At 35.4% G+C, this 15,700-nt stretch overlaps 1 protein-coding gene and 1 long non-coding RNA gene across 6 annotated transcripts in view; one reads left to right on the top strand and one right to left on the bottom strand.

Annotated features, from left to right (window-relative positions):
- LOC148948427 (uncharacterized) overlaps positions 1-3,423 on the bottom strand; it is a 51,660-nt gene extending 48,237 nt beyond the window's left edge. Inside the window, exon 1 of the long non-coding RNA XR_016142219.1 lies at positions 3,327-3,423. This is a non-coding gene — a long non-coding RNA (uncharacterized LOC148948427). The remainder of the gene's footprint in view (positions 1-3,326) is intronic.
- LOC148948425 (uncharacterized) overlaps positions 1-15,700 on the top strand; it is a 223,088-nt gene that overhangs the window by 17,792 nt on the left and 189,596 nt on the right. For all 5 annotated transcript variants that reach the window (XM_089094350.1, XM_089094349.1, XM_089094346.1 and 2 more), the window contains one exon: positions 10,666-10,877. In XM_089094350.1, the coding sequence (XP_088950476.1) occupies positions 10,680-10,877 (198 nt within the window). In that variant the 5' untranslated portion in view covers positions 10,666-10,679. The remainder of the gene's footprint in view (positions 1-10,665; positions 10,878-15,700) is intronic.

Here is a 15,700-nt window from a genome sequence, read left to right as displayed (position 1 = left end):
TATTCAGAAGGGATTTTAGGTTAATTATTGTATCTGCTGATTTCTGATCTTCTACAGCTATTAGCAAAGCTCCATCACGGTTAATGTTAAGAGAGAACATTGATTTTAGCAATTTAAAAATTGCAACTCTTATTGCAGTGATTATTTTTATTTCAAAGGGGGTAGTGGGAGTAATTTTAAGGTAAATTCCTAAGTTTTTGGAGGGAGGATCTTGGGGAGGGAGAGGGGAAATGCTGTTAATTGGGGAGATTTTTTCCCTTTTTTTAGAGCTTCTAGAGAGAACCTCTTGAAAACCATTATCATCATTTATGGTTACATTAGCCCCTACACTTATCATTGTCCCATTCTCCGAATTGGAGCTATCATGAGATATTTGAGATAGTGTGTTTGACCAGCCAGGATGGGTATCTGTCACTTTGACACTTTCACTGGAATTTGATTGGGGATCTGGGGGGACTTTTTTTTTGGAGGACTTCAGAACATTTCCTATTGGAAAAAGCTTTAATTACAAAAATAAAACTAAAACAAGAAGGGAAAATAGAATGATATCAAACCGTCTGCACTATACTATGGGGAGGATAAACACCACAGTATAGCCCTGAGGAAGAGTTGAGCAGGATTGGTTTGGTACAACTGCTGATTAGAAGCGATAATAATTCACAAGAAAATATATTTTGATTTTCTTATAAGGTTGCTGTGTTCAAAATCCAAACAGTAAAATTAACCTTGTTCTTCATCAGATTTATCACTTAAGCAAACTTTATTTTGAAACCATCTCATGCAGCAATCATTAAGCTGAACAAAGTAACTTTCCAACCAAATTTTAATGCTGAAAATAGAAATTTGCTAGATTCTAGATGGCATTAATGTTTGTATAATGACTTAGAATGACATATTAATTAAAAATCAGGCATAAAATTCCCTTTGGGCCTGAATATGAGGTTGGGCCCGAATAGAATTCCCTGGAAATAATTTTTGTATTCCCTGGAAATAATCTTGTATTCCCTGAAAATAATCTACATTATGTATTGAATATGAGCTAGATAACCTTATAGAACAAGGTTAATTTTACTGTTTGGATTTCAAACAATGAAAAAAAAACTGCTTTTGGGTCTTTGGACTTGAAATGTAAACTACTACTACTAACAACTCATCACAGCACCAAGCCGCCTGAGGCCAATACAGCTACGCACGCTCCTCCTCCATCCGAATCTATTCAAAGCCTCCCTCTTTACACCCTCCCAAGAAGCTCCCATATCCCTTGAGTTTTTTTTCTAACATCCTCCCACCCCAACTGCAGACAACCCATCTCTAACTTTTCCTGCAACTCTACCTTGGTTCAGGAAATTCTCAAACTATTCTGCCCATCTCTCTTTAACTCTTTCCTTTTCACTAACTGTGGCCCGATTCCTATCTTTAAATCGGACAAGTCCAAATTGACTTCTCCATCTCAATTTATTAACATGCCAGGATAATATTTTACTATTATGCCATTTAGCTGCATCTTCTAGATCCTTAGCAATTTTATCCGTGGCCTCCTCTTCACACATCCTTAGTTCACATTTTAATGCTTTCTCTACTTTCCTTACATTCCTCTTGTTTTTATAAGACCTATGACTCAGATGATTCTTGTAGAAGCCCCAACTCCTCTCTATTAAACATAAAGCATTTTGACTAATATTCCTAGCTGTGCTCCGAACTTTCTTTCCTAAGACACCTTGAGCAACTTCACAAATTATTTTCCTAAAATTATTCCATTCCCACCACATTGGTCTAAAAGACTGGAGCTGAAAAATTTTTGCTTACATTTTTTTTTTGTATTTTTCACTATTTCTAGTCTATTACTGCTTTGTCTCCCCCAAAAAGCTTTGTTCCCCCTCACCTTAGGGTTTTGACCTTGTGTACACATGAATTACAGGGGTAACAGGTCGGTCCCCCCTTTCCTGAGTATAGGCCTACCTGTGAACAACTAATTTCATAATGAAGGTATTTTTTACCATTTGGGGTATATAGAAACTGAAAAAGGTAATACCAACAATTTATTTTAGCACCATCTAGTTTCTAAATTACAATTTGCCAAGCAGAGCATCAATCTGGTGTCCGACCAAAGGGTTATCATCAAAATTAGAGATTGTAAATTATAGTTTACAATTATATATTGTATAATTAAGACTTTTATTAAGATTGTACTTTCTTAATAGGAAGGTAAAACAACAAAAAGTGGAAAGTAATGAAAATACAAAGAAACCTGAGTATTACACCATGAAAATACGCTTGTTTTCACAACTCACAAAGTTTTTTGCAAAGCCTGTAAAAATCTGTTAGCAAAATTCAATAAGAGTTAGGTCATCTAACTTGGACCTAGCTGTACCTTTTTCTTTCAGCTTTTTTAAAATGTGTTTAATAGTATGATGATAAGAAAAACCAGTACCTTCACAAAAATCAGGAGCCAGCATACAATGTTGCAACGATCTATACTCCATATTGAAGCAATCTTCAAGACTAAGAGTTTTTTCCCTTTTCAAAGCCTGAAATGTAATCTTTAAGGACGTAGGTGACGTCTTTAGCATAGTCCCTTTTGTATGCTATGTCCATATATAATTGTACAATTATATAGTATACAATTATATAGTTATAGTTTACTGGGAGCAAATGCGGCTTAATAACAGAAATAAAAGAAAATGGTAAACACCAAAAAATTTTAACGAGTAGATTATATTCTTTTCTGAGGACTAGAGAAAAAATATTCCAAGCCCTTCCCAAAAACAAAGTTTGAAGTCTCCCATTTAAGTAAAAATGTTCTTGAAAGAGTTCAACTACCCCCTCCCCCTTCCATGACATAAAATAGGATAGGATTACCATATACGGAATTTCCAAAGGTCAGTATATTGAGTGTCTATTTAGAAGCACTTGCTTGGCTTCACGCTTTAGTTACCCGTTATGTAATGTTGCAAGACTGTTTTCAGAGCTGAGAGCCACGGATATCAGCCAATTATTATATTTTATATCATTATATTTATTAATATTTAGCCTATATTATTTTTATATTTTATTTTCACTATTGTTAATAATATTCTTTAATGGTTTACCAAAAGACAAAGAGATCATCAGAATTAAAAAAATAAATTTTGTTTTTGAGCAAGTGGGTCACTACTGGCCATATTCCAGCTTAGAGCCAACAAGTGGATTGATTACATCTAATCCCCCTTTCCTCATTATTAGAACTGGTTAAATACTTTTAACTACCATATGTGACCATTTGCCAACTACATGTATAAAACACAAATATTCCTGTGAAGAAAAGTTTAAGGTCTTCTCATTTTTACCTTATGGTTCTGTTCTTTCTGAAACAGTACACTTAGGGACGAGTTTACTGCTACAACTTGCACCAAAGGGTCCAAGATATCTATATCACTGGGTTTAATTGGGTCACTTCTATCCATTCACCAGTCTCTAAATATGATATTCAGTAAAGATTTTCCTAGAAAATAATATATACTTGCTTTAAAATAGGGAAATTTTTGTTAATAGTTTTCAACCTATTTTTCAATGAAAAAAAAAAAAAAATGGAACCCTCAAAAAGTATGTTATCTATAAATGATTATTATCTAATATCTTGTTTTTTGAAAATGAGTATTGGGTTATAGTTAATTGTCAGCTCTGCATATAATGGTTCTTACAAATAATAATTTAAAAGACGGAATTGTTCTATTTCAGCTGAAAAACATGTTTCATAATTTTAATATAATGTAATTTTTACAATAAATCAAAACTTGCCTCTAAACCCGCTAAACGATAAAATCAGAATGCAAACATTAACGCCATCTGATAATATTCCGTTTGTAGCATTAAAATTTGGCTAGAAAACTACTTTCTTCAGCTTAATGATTTTTGGGCAAGACGTTTTCAAAATAATGTTTCCTCAAGTGAATAATCTGATGAAGAACGAGGTTAATTTTACCGTTTTGATTTAAATTGCTTCTAACACCACAAAATCTCACTATCAGCCAAGAGCATAGCCAACTATACCTGCACACAGAGCATAGAAATCGACATCTATCACCTTATATTTGAACTCCTTGAGTCGAAAGATCTACTGAAAGATATCTTAGAATATCTAACAAATAAGAGACAACCAAGCCAGTAGCTCTGTAGCCCACAGAGTGGAGCAAAAGGAAAAGGGCTAAACAGTGTCGACTGAAAAGCCCGCCTGCTGTGAAATAGAAGAAGAAAATTTTTCAATGTTTTATTTCTGGCAACTCTTGGGGGGGGGGGAGGAAGCAATAGAAATAGCATTGATCCTACCATGACCCACTCAGAGTACATGGTCGTTAGTAATGACCGGTAGAAAGAAGGGTATATTCACCTATAAGGGTTGTGATTCTCCTGTAAGAAAAAGTTTGAGGCTTTGTCCATTTTGAAGATTGAATGTGTTTTTCCCTTGGTTTAACTTCCGCTCATTTATACCCACCTTAAATTCCCCCATTTCCCCCATTTATCCCCCCTCTTTCCGAAACAACTGTAAGCGGGGGTTCCTTGACCTCGATGCCTATTTTTCCTGTTTTTTCTCTTTCCATTTTTAATTTTTTTTTGTTTTAGCTTCATCAGATGATTGTCCCAAGTTCTTAAAAAGGCGTCTCAAAGTTTTATTTTCCTGTAACATGGAGAGCTTAGTTATTAAAACCTATACTTGTTTAGGTTTTATTTCTGGCAACTCTTGGAGGAGGAGGGGAAAAGCAAGAGAAATACTACTGGTCCTGGAATGCTGTTTGCAATGCTCATGTTGAAACGTGCAATAAGTTTCCTACATGCTTTGTGCCGCCCCCAACATGCCAGATTCATGCCAGGAAGATCGACAAGAGAAATACTACTGACAACTTCAACAACCTTTTAGTGTGTCTGACTACACTTAGGAGCCTTAATTTAAAAAAAAGAATTTTCATGTGAATGATATTACCTTAATTACCTTAATTCGCACTTCGGAGCAAATTAAGGTCCATACTGGATCTGTTGTGCTCCGGGATATTGCATTTAAATGCTTGTAAACAGAAAAAAAGCCATGACAGCATTGCAACAATGTTACACATTGTATTATAGGTATTGTTTTCAGACAATATTCTTCATTAGGATAAAATATGCCAAGAGAATGGCCCAAAAATATACTAAATTACTGGCCTTTTGAGCTTTCTTCGGAAGAATAAATATAAAATTTTAAATTGAATGGAATAACCTTGACAACCCTTTTAGAGGGTTGTAATACAAACTGGACCCTACTACATATGATAATGTCTTGTCAAAATTTTTAGAGGGTTTAGATGCCTTGATAACCAATCAGTAAGCTAACGGAAATTTAGAGGATTTGGGTCTAAAAATGCCTTTCTTGAGTTTTCCAGCACCCGCTCCCATCGACAGAAAGGTCTTCTGATTCTCATTTCTCTACCTTATGTAAAACTATGCAGTACTGTCAGGGTGGTTACTTGTAACTCAGCCACAGGCACACACGCATATAAATAATTTCATCATCTCTCAAATGAGTCAGCTTAGTTAAATGAATCCTTCATATAAATTAAACAACCGAGGACTTCCATGTCTGAGTCCTCTAAAATCTGATAAATATGTCTTTTGTTTTTACCAAAATTTAATGCTCATTCTCTTATAATTTTCCTATTTTTTAAGTATTTAGTTCTTACGTTTCTCTTAGACATTTCTCAACAAAAAGCAATGAATAATTTTCTTTTTATTCAATCTAAAATTCTTTTAAAATTTTAATTGCCAGCCCTGCATATAATGGTTTTTACATATAATATTTGAAAAGACTGAAGTGTTCTATTTCATATGAAAAAACATATGTCATAATTTTGGTAAAATGTAATATTTAATCTTAAAATAATTTAAAAAAACAAAGTTTTCCCGAGGGAAGTAAAGAGCAAAGTTGAAACTTAAAACGGACAAAAAATATTACTTCACAGCTTATTTAATATATATTAATATAACTAGTACAAATAAACGCACTAATTATGTTTCCCTATGCTTTTATGATTATACAAAACTAGCGCTTTACTGAAAACACAAAAGTCAAGTATAAAAAAACAGGATTATTGATTTGAGTCAAAAGTGAGTGTTTAGCCTGACAACACTAAACGAATCTATAAAGCTTTTCATAGTCTTGCACAAGTTGTGACATCCGTAACTTTTATTATAAAATTAAAATTACCCTAAAAACATAAACGTTACACTAAATATTTTTTAATAACTACAAAGGAATTGAATGACAAGTAGAACCACCGGACTAACTAATCAAGGGGCATGAGGCTTTAAACGCCTATTACGCATGCAGTAGGTCTTGTGCAGTCTAAAAATGGAAGAAATATACTCTCCCATTGTAGGACATGGAGGCTAAATAAAACATAATATGAATTCTGGAAATCTGATTATTTATCGTTATACAACAGTGAATTTCAAGCTATGATACAAATTATAAAGGTTGTATATAGCTCTAATATTATCCAGATGGCCTTACTTCCGACTTGCGTACAAACTAATCATGACATGTCCTTTTAAGAACCAAAACGAGAGCCTGTCATTGAATTGAACCCTTGTGCAGAAGTGATACCAAAATTCAACGTAAAAATATAAAGACAATCCTAATATGGATTGTTGCTTTATCTTAAAAGGGATTGATAATATTTTGATTCTATAAAGTGTCCTTAATTGGTTTGCTTTTACTGTACATTCAAGATCCTGCGCGAGCTGACTGGCCAGCATGCCACGACGTCTACAAGCCTGAAAGCAGTGAATGGAGAAACTATATATGATCAGTCTCAATGTGTTAGTCTGTGGGAGAAACACTTTAATATGCTGCTAAACTCTGATCCGCCCGACTACATTGACCCAGGGCTTCTTGCCGCTGCTGCAGAAGCTACCCCTGCCCCCAACGGTGCCAAGTTTCCTCCTGAGGAAATTAAATCGGCAGTGAGAAAACTCAAAAATAAGAAAGCAGCTGGCACTTGTAGCATCGCTTCAGAGCTACTTATTATGGGCGGCCCTGCAATGATACTTAGGCTGCAGATGGTGTTCAGCGTAATCTGGCGTACACAAGTTATACCGTCAGACTGGTAGGAAGGAATCATCGTGCCAGTGTTTAAGCGCAAGGGCAGCAAGACGGGTTGCAGCAGCTACCGTGGTATCACCCTACTCTCTGTTCCTGGAAAGCTCTTTGCAGTGCTCCTGATGAAACGTGCAACAAGTTTCCTACATACTTTGTGCCGTCCCCAACAAGCCAGATTCATGCCAGGAAGATCGGCAAGAGAAATACTACTGACAACTTCAACAACCTTTTAGTGTGTCTGACTACACTTAGGAGCCTTAATTTGAAAAAAAAAAGAATTTTCATGTTAATGATATTGCATTTAAATGCTTGTAAACAGAAAAAAAGCCATGACAGCATTGCAATAATGTTACACATTGTATTATAGGTATTGTTTTCAGACAATATTCTTCATTAGGATAAAATATGCCAAGAGGATGGCCCGAAAATATACTAAATTACTGGCCTTTTGAGTTTTCTTCAGAGGAATAAATATAAATTTTTTAAATTGAATGGAATAACCTTGACAACCGTTTTAGAGGGTTGTAATACAAACTGGACCCTACTGCATATGATAATGTCTTGTCAAAATTTTTAGAGGGTTTAGATTCCTTGATAACCAATCAGTAAGCTAACGAAAATTTAGAGGATTTGGGTCTAAAAATGCCTTTCTTGAGTTTTCCAGCACCCGTTCCCATCAACAGAAAAGTCTTCTGATTCTCATTTCTCTACCTTATGTAAAACTATGCAGTACTGTCAGGGTGGTTACTTGTAACTCAGCCACAGGCACACACGCATGTAAATAATTTCATCATCCCTCAAATGAGTCAGCTTAGTTAAATGAATCCTTCATATAAATTAAACAACCGAGGACTTCCATGTCTGAGTCCTCTATAATCTGATAAATATCTTTTGTTTTTACCAAAATTTAATGCTCATTCTCTTATAATTTTCCTATTTTTTAAGTATTTAATTCTTACGTTTCTCTTGGACATTTCTCAACAAAAAGTAATGAATAATTTTCGTTTTATTCAATCTAAAATTCTTTTAAAATCTTAATTGCCAGCTTTGCATATAATGATTTTTACATATAATATTTGAAAAGACTGAAGTGTTCTATTTCATATGAAAAAACATATGTCATAATTTTGGTAAAATGTAATATTTAATCTTAAAATAATTTAAAAAAACAAAGTTTTCCCGAGGGAAGTAAAGAGCGAATTTGAAACTTAAAACTGACCAAAATTATTACTGCCCAGCCTATTTAACATACATCAATAAAAGTAGTTCAAATAAACGCACTAATTGTGTTTCCCTATGCTTTTATGATTATACAAAACTAGCGCTTTACTGAAAACACAAAAGTCAAGCATAAAAAAATAGGTTTATTGATTTAAGAGTCAAAAGTGAGTGTTTAGCCTGACAACACTAAACGAATCTATAAAGCTTTTCATAGTCTTGCACCATTTGTGACATTTGCACAATTTGTGACATTAGTAACTTTCAGTATACAATTAAAATTATCTTAAAAACATAAGCGCAAAACTAAATATTTTTTAATGACCGCGAAGGAATTGAACAACATATAGAAATATTGGATTGATTTATCAAGCAGCATTTTTCTCTTACCAGCTATAATAGCAATAGTGGGTAATATACAGTCTTAAATTGTAAAAAATATGCTTTAGCATCACTTGAAATGATGATCAAATAAGACTTCTATGAACTCTGGAAATCTGATTCTTTCTCTCTATACAAGAGTGAATTTCAAGCTCAGATACAAATTTTAAAGCTAGTCTATAGTCCTAATACTATCACGATGGCTTTACTTTGAACTTGTGTACAAGCTAATCATGACATGTCCTTTTAAGAACCAAAACGAGAGCCAGTCATTGAACTGAACCATTGTGCAGAAGTGATACCAAATTCAACGTAAAAATATTAAGACAATCCTAATATGGATTGTTGCTTTATCTTAAAAGGGATTGATAATATTTTGATTCTATAGAAAATGTCCTTAATTGGTTTGCTTTTACTGTACCAAAACTCCTATATTATTTTGTGTTTTCAGTAAATCGCTCGTTTTGTATAATTATAAAAGCATAGGGAAACATAATTAGTGCGTTTATTTGTACTATTTATATTAATATATATTAATATAAATAGGCTTCTTTTCGCTCTTTACTAGGTTGCAGCTATCGCTATTTGCCCTCCAATCTTTTTGGTCAATTAAAGATGGCACTTACAAATTTAATTCCCTTTCGAATGAGGTACTACACACCTCTCTGTGATGCTGTGGCCACCCCCTAGCCCTGCTAGAAAAAAAAGAAAGAAAAGAAAAAAAGGGAGACAGATCAGTGCTACTCATGCAAAAAAGTCATTTTCCTTGGCGTTCCAGGTGGGGGACTGTAATTAATCTACACAAGGTTTTGGACCATGCTGATTACAATGGTGCACTTTTTATTTTGATTTGACGCCATTTTCAAGAGATTTTGGGCTCTTTTTCGAAATCACTATATATGTCTTTTCGCAATAAACTTTCACTTCTAAAATCAACCGAAACAATGTGTGAGATGGCAATTTTTTCTCACTAAAGTTTTTTTTGAAAATAAGTTTTTTAACTTTTGGTTACTATGGGCTGTGGTTTGCTCTTTACTAGGTTGCAGCTGTCGCAGCAACCATGATACACTTCAGTGTAAAATCATAATACAAACATTAACGACATCTAGCTGTTGTCAACGGTTTTCAACCTATTTTTCAGTGAAAATAAAAATGAAAAGTGCATTTAAAAAATATAATTCGATGAATAGATAATGGGAAAAGCATGCATTTTGAAAATTATCTTTATATACTTTATAAATGATTATCATCTAATACCTTGGTATTTTTTGCAATTGAGTCTTGGGTTATAATTAAATTTTAATTGCTAGCCCTGCATATAATGGTTTTACAAATAATATTTAAAAAAAACTAAAGTGTTCTATTTCGGCTGAGAAAACTTCATTATTTTGGTAAAATGTAATTTTTGTAATAAATCAAGCTTAAAACCCACTTCACCATAATTTCATAATATGAACATTAACGCTATCTGACAATATTCCATTTGTAGCATTAAAATTTGGCTAGAAAACTTCTTTCTTCAGTTTGATGATTTTTGGGTGAGACGTTTTCAAACTAAAGTTTTCTTAAACGAATAGTCTGATGAAGAACGAGGTTAGTTTTACCCTTCTCTCACTTTTTCGATTTAAATTTTTATAGGTGTTATTTCTGGCAGCTCTTGGGGTTGGGGAGGGGAAAAGCAAGAAAAATACTATTTACCCTACCAGGTCCCACTCATAGTACGGGTTTGTTAGTAACGACCGAAGGAAAGAAGTGTGTATTCACCTATAAGGGTTGTAATTCTATAGTAAGGACAAGTTTGAGGCTTTGTCCATTTTGAAAATTTAATGTCTATTTTTTCCCCTGTTTTACTTCCACTCGTTTATACCTACCTTAAATTCTTTCTTTCCAAAACAACACTGAGTGGAGGCTCCTTTACGTCAATACCTAGTTTTTTTTACTGTTTCATGTTTTTTTAGCCTTATTGAATACAATGGCAGACCCAGGTTGTCCCCTGGCCGTGACAAGGCGGCGAGTGCGATTCCTTGAAGAGGAGTTACAAGGATGGAGAAGAGATAATGCCATGCTTTATAGAGAAATGTGGCAATTGGAGTTGGAAAAAGAGAAATGGGAAGATTTAAATAGACATTTGGATTTTTTCAATTCCTCTTCTAGAAACAGAAACTTGCAGGTTGTTTTTCCGTTTGGGTATCATTCAATTACGTCTTATCGTTTATTCTAAGTACAGTTTTTTTTTTGTCAAAGTTTTTATCAAGATAACCTACATGCTTTTACATTATTCCATGAAACATAAAGTAAACCTAAAGCGAGCACAAACTAATTCTTTTAAAAGGTCAAACTCAAATCGAGTAGAAAGTTACATGAATGCTTCTATTCAGGGATAAAATTGATAAATTGGATCCTTATAAATAGTCCTTGATCCCGTTTAAATTCTAATCAAGTCGTAATCAGTCTTGTAAAATAAAAGTAAGTATAATGGAATCTTAATCATCAATTTTTTACAATTTATTAACCAATTACACCATGCAAAAACAGCTAAACTTAACATGGTGCTGTTTATTTAGGCCGTGATTCAACATTGCTTTCTTTGCAACCTCAATTAATTCTAAGAGTATGTACACACTGATGTTGTGAAATTACTTTATTATAAAATTACTGCAAAAACAGCTAAACTTAACATGGTGCTGTTGATTTAGGCCGTGCTTCAACATTGCTTTCTTCGCAACCTCAATTAATTCTAAGAGTATGTACACACTGATGTTGTAAAATTACTTTAAAATAAAATTACTGCAAAAACAGCTAAACTTAACATGGTGCTGTTGATTTAGGCCGTGCTTCAACATTGCTTTCTTCGTAACCTCAATTAATTCTAAGAGTATGTACACACTGATGTTGTAAAATTACTTTAAAATAAAATTACTGCAAAAACAGCTAAACTTAACATGGTGCTGTTGATTTAGGCCGTGCTTCAACATTGCTTTCTTCGCAACCTCAATTAATTCTAAGAGTATGTACACACTGATGTTGTAAAATTACTTTAAAATAAAATTACTGCAAAAACAGCTAAACTTAACATGGTGCTGTTGATTTAGGCCGTGCTTCAACATTGCTTTCTTCGTAACCTCAATTAATTCTAAGAGTATGTACACACTGATGTTGTAAAATTACTTTAAAATAAAATTACTGCAAAAACAGCTAAACTTAACATGGTGCTGTTGATTTAGGCCGTGCTTCAACATTGCTTTCTTCGCAACCTCAATTAATTCTAAGAGTATGTACACACTGATGTTGTAAAATTACTTTAAAATAAAATTACTGCAACAACAGCTAAACTTAACATGGTGCTGTTGATTTAGGCCGTGCTTCAACATTGCTTTCTTCGTAACCTAAAATTAATTCTAAGAGTATGTACACACTGATGTTGTAAAATTACTTTAAAATAAAATTACTGCAAAAACAGCTAAACTTAACATGGTGCTGTTGATTTAGGCCGTGCTTCAACATTGCTTTCTTCGCAATCTCAATTAATTCTAAGAGTATGTACACACTGATGTTGTAAAATTACTTTAAAATAAAATTACTGCAAAAACAGCTAAACTTAACATGGTGCTGTTGATTTAGGCCGTGCTTCAACATTGCTTTCTTCGCAACCTCAATTAATTCTAAGAGTATGTACACACTGATGTTGTAAAATTACTTTAAAATAAAATTACTGCAAAAACAGCTAAACTTAACATGGTGCTGTTGATTTAGGCCGTGCTTCAACATTGCTTTCTTCGTAACCTCAATTAATTCTAAGAGTATGTACACACTGATGTTGTAAAATTACTTTAAAATGAAATTACTGCAAAAACAGCTAAACTTAACATGGTGCTGTTTATTTAGGCTGTGCTTCAACATTGCTTTCTTCGCAACCTCAATTAATTCTAAGAGTATGTACACACTGATGTTGTAAGATTACTTTAAAATAAAAACTCGGCATGCAAAATTGGTAAAATATGGCACTCACTAGGAAATATAGGGTAAAATCCGCGTTTTAGAGTTGCCCTGTAACCACAAGACCAGATGAGCATTTCTTTTCCAAGCATCACTTTCATCTTTTCATGGAATTGTTTGATGATTCTAATTTCCCTGGGCTTAAAAAATGTAATGCCCCGTCATCTAGAGTTCCATCAATTTAGTTAACAGTTTAGTTTATCCCTTTGGTAATCTTGTGCCTAGGGTAATACCCATGGGCGTAGTTCCAGCATTTTTATTGGGGGAAGAGGGTTCCATATCCGGATAGTCAAGGGGCATGGGTATATAATAATTTTTTTCTCCATCTTTATTGGGGGCAACTTTCCCTCTTGCCCCCCCACCCCTCTAAATGACGCCCTTGGTAATATCTCAGCAATTGGACAGTGCCTAATTCCGGACATCCTTTTTGAAAAAAAAAAAATTTACCATTATTTGGGATTAGAATTATATTAGCAATTTTTTTTACAGTTAAACCTAACAAATGTTTCCCTAACAGCCTTGCATTTTTAAATAGTTGTAATCAGCCGCATTTCTCATAACATGTACATGTTATTTTCCATTTATATATAAAAACATGGAATACAAGTAAAAAAGTAGTTTGTAACACTTTAGTGACTTTGATTAACTAAGCACTGGGTCATAATTGCAGAACATTCAGTCACTTTCAGTCATTAAGATCGTCTTCAATAGGATCTGCTGGCAAATCTAATTCCTCTCCTTCAGATTCTGATTCAAATGATTGTGCCTGCTCCGAAGCCCCCCTCCCCCCAACAAAAGTCCTAGATACGGCCCTCCAACCTCCAGTCGTTTTTACCCTAGAACTAATTCTATATTTATCTGAACATTATTTCAAAACAACTGCTGAAACACAAGGGCTGTTAAACTAGAAAACGAATTTCTTAAATACACTGTAGTCAGCAACAACTCATTCGGTAGCAAATAGTTGAAAAGCAGGCTAAATCTTAGAAAAGAGACCTGGAACATTGGACTTCCAGTTGACTGAGCCCTCTCCAAAGTTTATTTGACCACCCCTTCCTCATGAAGTGTCTCTGAAAAAAAAAAAAAAAAAAAAAATATTAATACTTTGAACCCTTATGGGTCTCTACTATAGGCAATGCTATACAATTACCTTTGACTTAATTATGAGAGTGGACTTTTCAAGTTCTCTTCTAATGAAGATCCGAAAATATCCAGGGGGAAATGGGAGAATTTCTGTGGGAGAGGGGGAATTCTCCACGGGGGCATTTTCCAGGGGAGGAGTAAAGGCCAGCTCCCGGAAGAATGACGGCATGAACACAAGATTTCTCTGGGAGTGAAATTTTAAATAAAAATGATGATATTGATTCTGCTTTGGCCCTCCACGTTGTTGAAAGTCCAGATCAATTAATTCTTTGTGATGAGGCAACTTTAATATCTGAAGCACATGGCTTCCCACATTCTTTTAGGCAGGCAATTGAAATTTTAAAACATCCATAAGGTAATGGTGCTCGTCTGAAGTCTGCTCCCATGCATTCATGGCGCATGCAGAGCTGACTTCACGTGCCTCTGAATATCGGGCTAGCCACCGGAGAACTGAATGCACCTAGGGACGGTTGGGCTAGCAACCCTCCTCCTGAAACTACTTGCTACGAAAGGAACTGGATATACAGCCTCGGATACCCCATCTACTATCCCAATTGGACCTATATCTGCCCAAGGACATACCCCTTTGAACATCGTTTACCAAGGTGGTATTAATGTCGCCACCTGGAATGTCCCGACGGTGAACCAGCCTGGTTCTAAGCTACTTTTAGCAAATGAACTAAGAAGATACAAAGTGACGATCGCAGGAATAAGAGAAATTCACCTTACGAGAAGTGGCGAAGAAGGTATTGGAGAAGGGCGGACACTGCTTTGGTCTGGTGGACCCCAAAGAAGAGGAGATTTTAACGCGTGTGTGGCTAACAGCTCTGGTCTGTACGATGCTGCTGTTAGACCTGTGACAGTTGACGCTCTGAATGATAATGGTGAGCGGCTGCTCAATTGCTGTATCACCCACGCTCTATCAGTCACAAATACCTGGTTTGTGAGAAAAAACATTGCGAAGTTCTCATGGTACAGCAATGATGCCAGGACAAAAAGATGCTTGACTACATCATTGTTCGACGACGCTGGCTTTCGTGTGTCAAGAACTGCCGCTCATACAGAGGTGCCGAGCTTAGTAATGCCGACCATCGTCTCGTCTGTGCAAGGATACAGCTCCGGCTGAGGGCCAATAAGAGCAACTTCTTATCCACCAAGAAGGTAGATACCTCTTGACTGAAGCAAGATCCCTCGGTTTGTAAGCGGTTTACGGTTGAAGTCTCTAACCGCTTCGAGGCTCTCCAGCTATGTTCAGGTAGCGGGTCAGCATGGACCACTTTCAAAGACAATGTTCTCAGAGCAGGCTACCAAATTTGTGGGCTCGAAGCCGCAAAAGAAGAAAGAGTTGATTAGAAACCAGACATTTGAAATAATGGAGAAGAGACGGCGAGCGAGATTACGAGGAGATATGACACTATAGACAGCTTACCAAACTACACAACTCCTTGCTTCACAGGGACAAGAAAGACTTCATTGCGGGCAAAGTCACTGAGCCTGAACAAGCTACCCAAAAGAAAGACATAGGCGCAATAATCAAGATCCTGTGCGAGCTAACATGCCACGACGTCCACAAGCCTGAAAGCAGCGAATGGAGAAACTATATACGATTAGTCTCAATGTGTTGGTCTCTGGGCGAAACACTTTAATAAGCTGCTAAACTCTGATCTACCCGACTGTATTGACCCAGGGCTTGTTGCTGCTGCTGCAAAAGCTACCTCTGTCTCCGACGGTGCCAAGTTTTCTCCTGAGGAAATTAAATCGACAGTGAGAAAACTCAAAAATAAGAAAGCAGCTGGCACTTGTAGCATTGCTTCAGAGCTACTTATTATGGGCGGCCCTGCAATGATGCTTGGA

This window comes from Artemia sp. Qi Xiang Cuo, chromosome 9 (genome assembly GCF_049724085.1).
Source record: "Artemia sp. Qi Xiang Cuo chromosome 9, ASM4972408v1, whole genome shotgun sequence".
In the NCBI taxonomy this organism is placed as follows: Eukaryota; Metazoa; Arthropoda; class Branchiopoda; order Anostraca; family Artemiidae; genus Artemia; species Artemia sp. Qi Xiang Cuo.
Note: the sequence above shows the minus strand (reverse complement) of the source record. Positions and strands in the feature narration are given on the sequence as shown.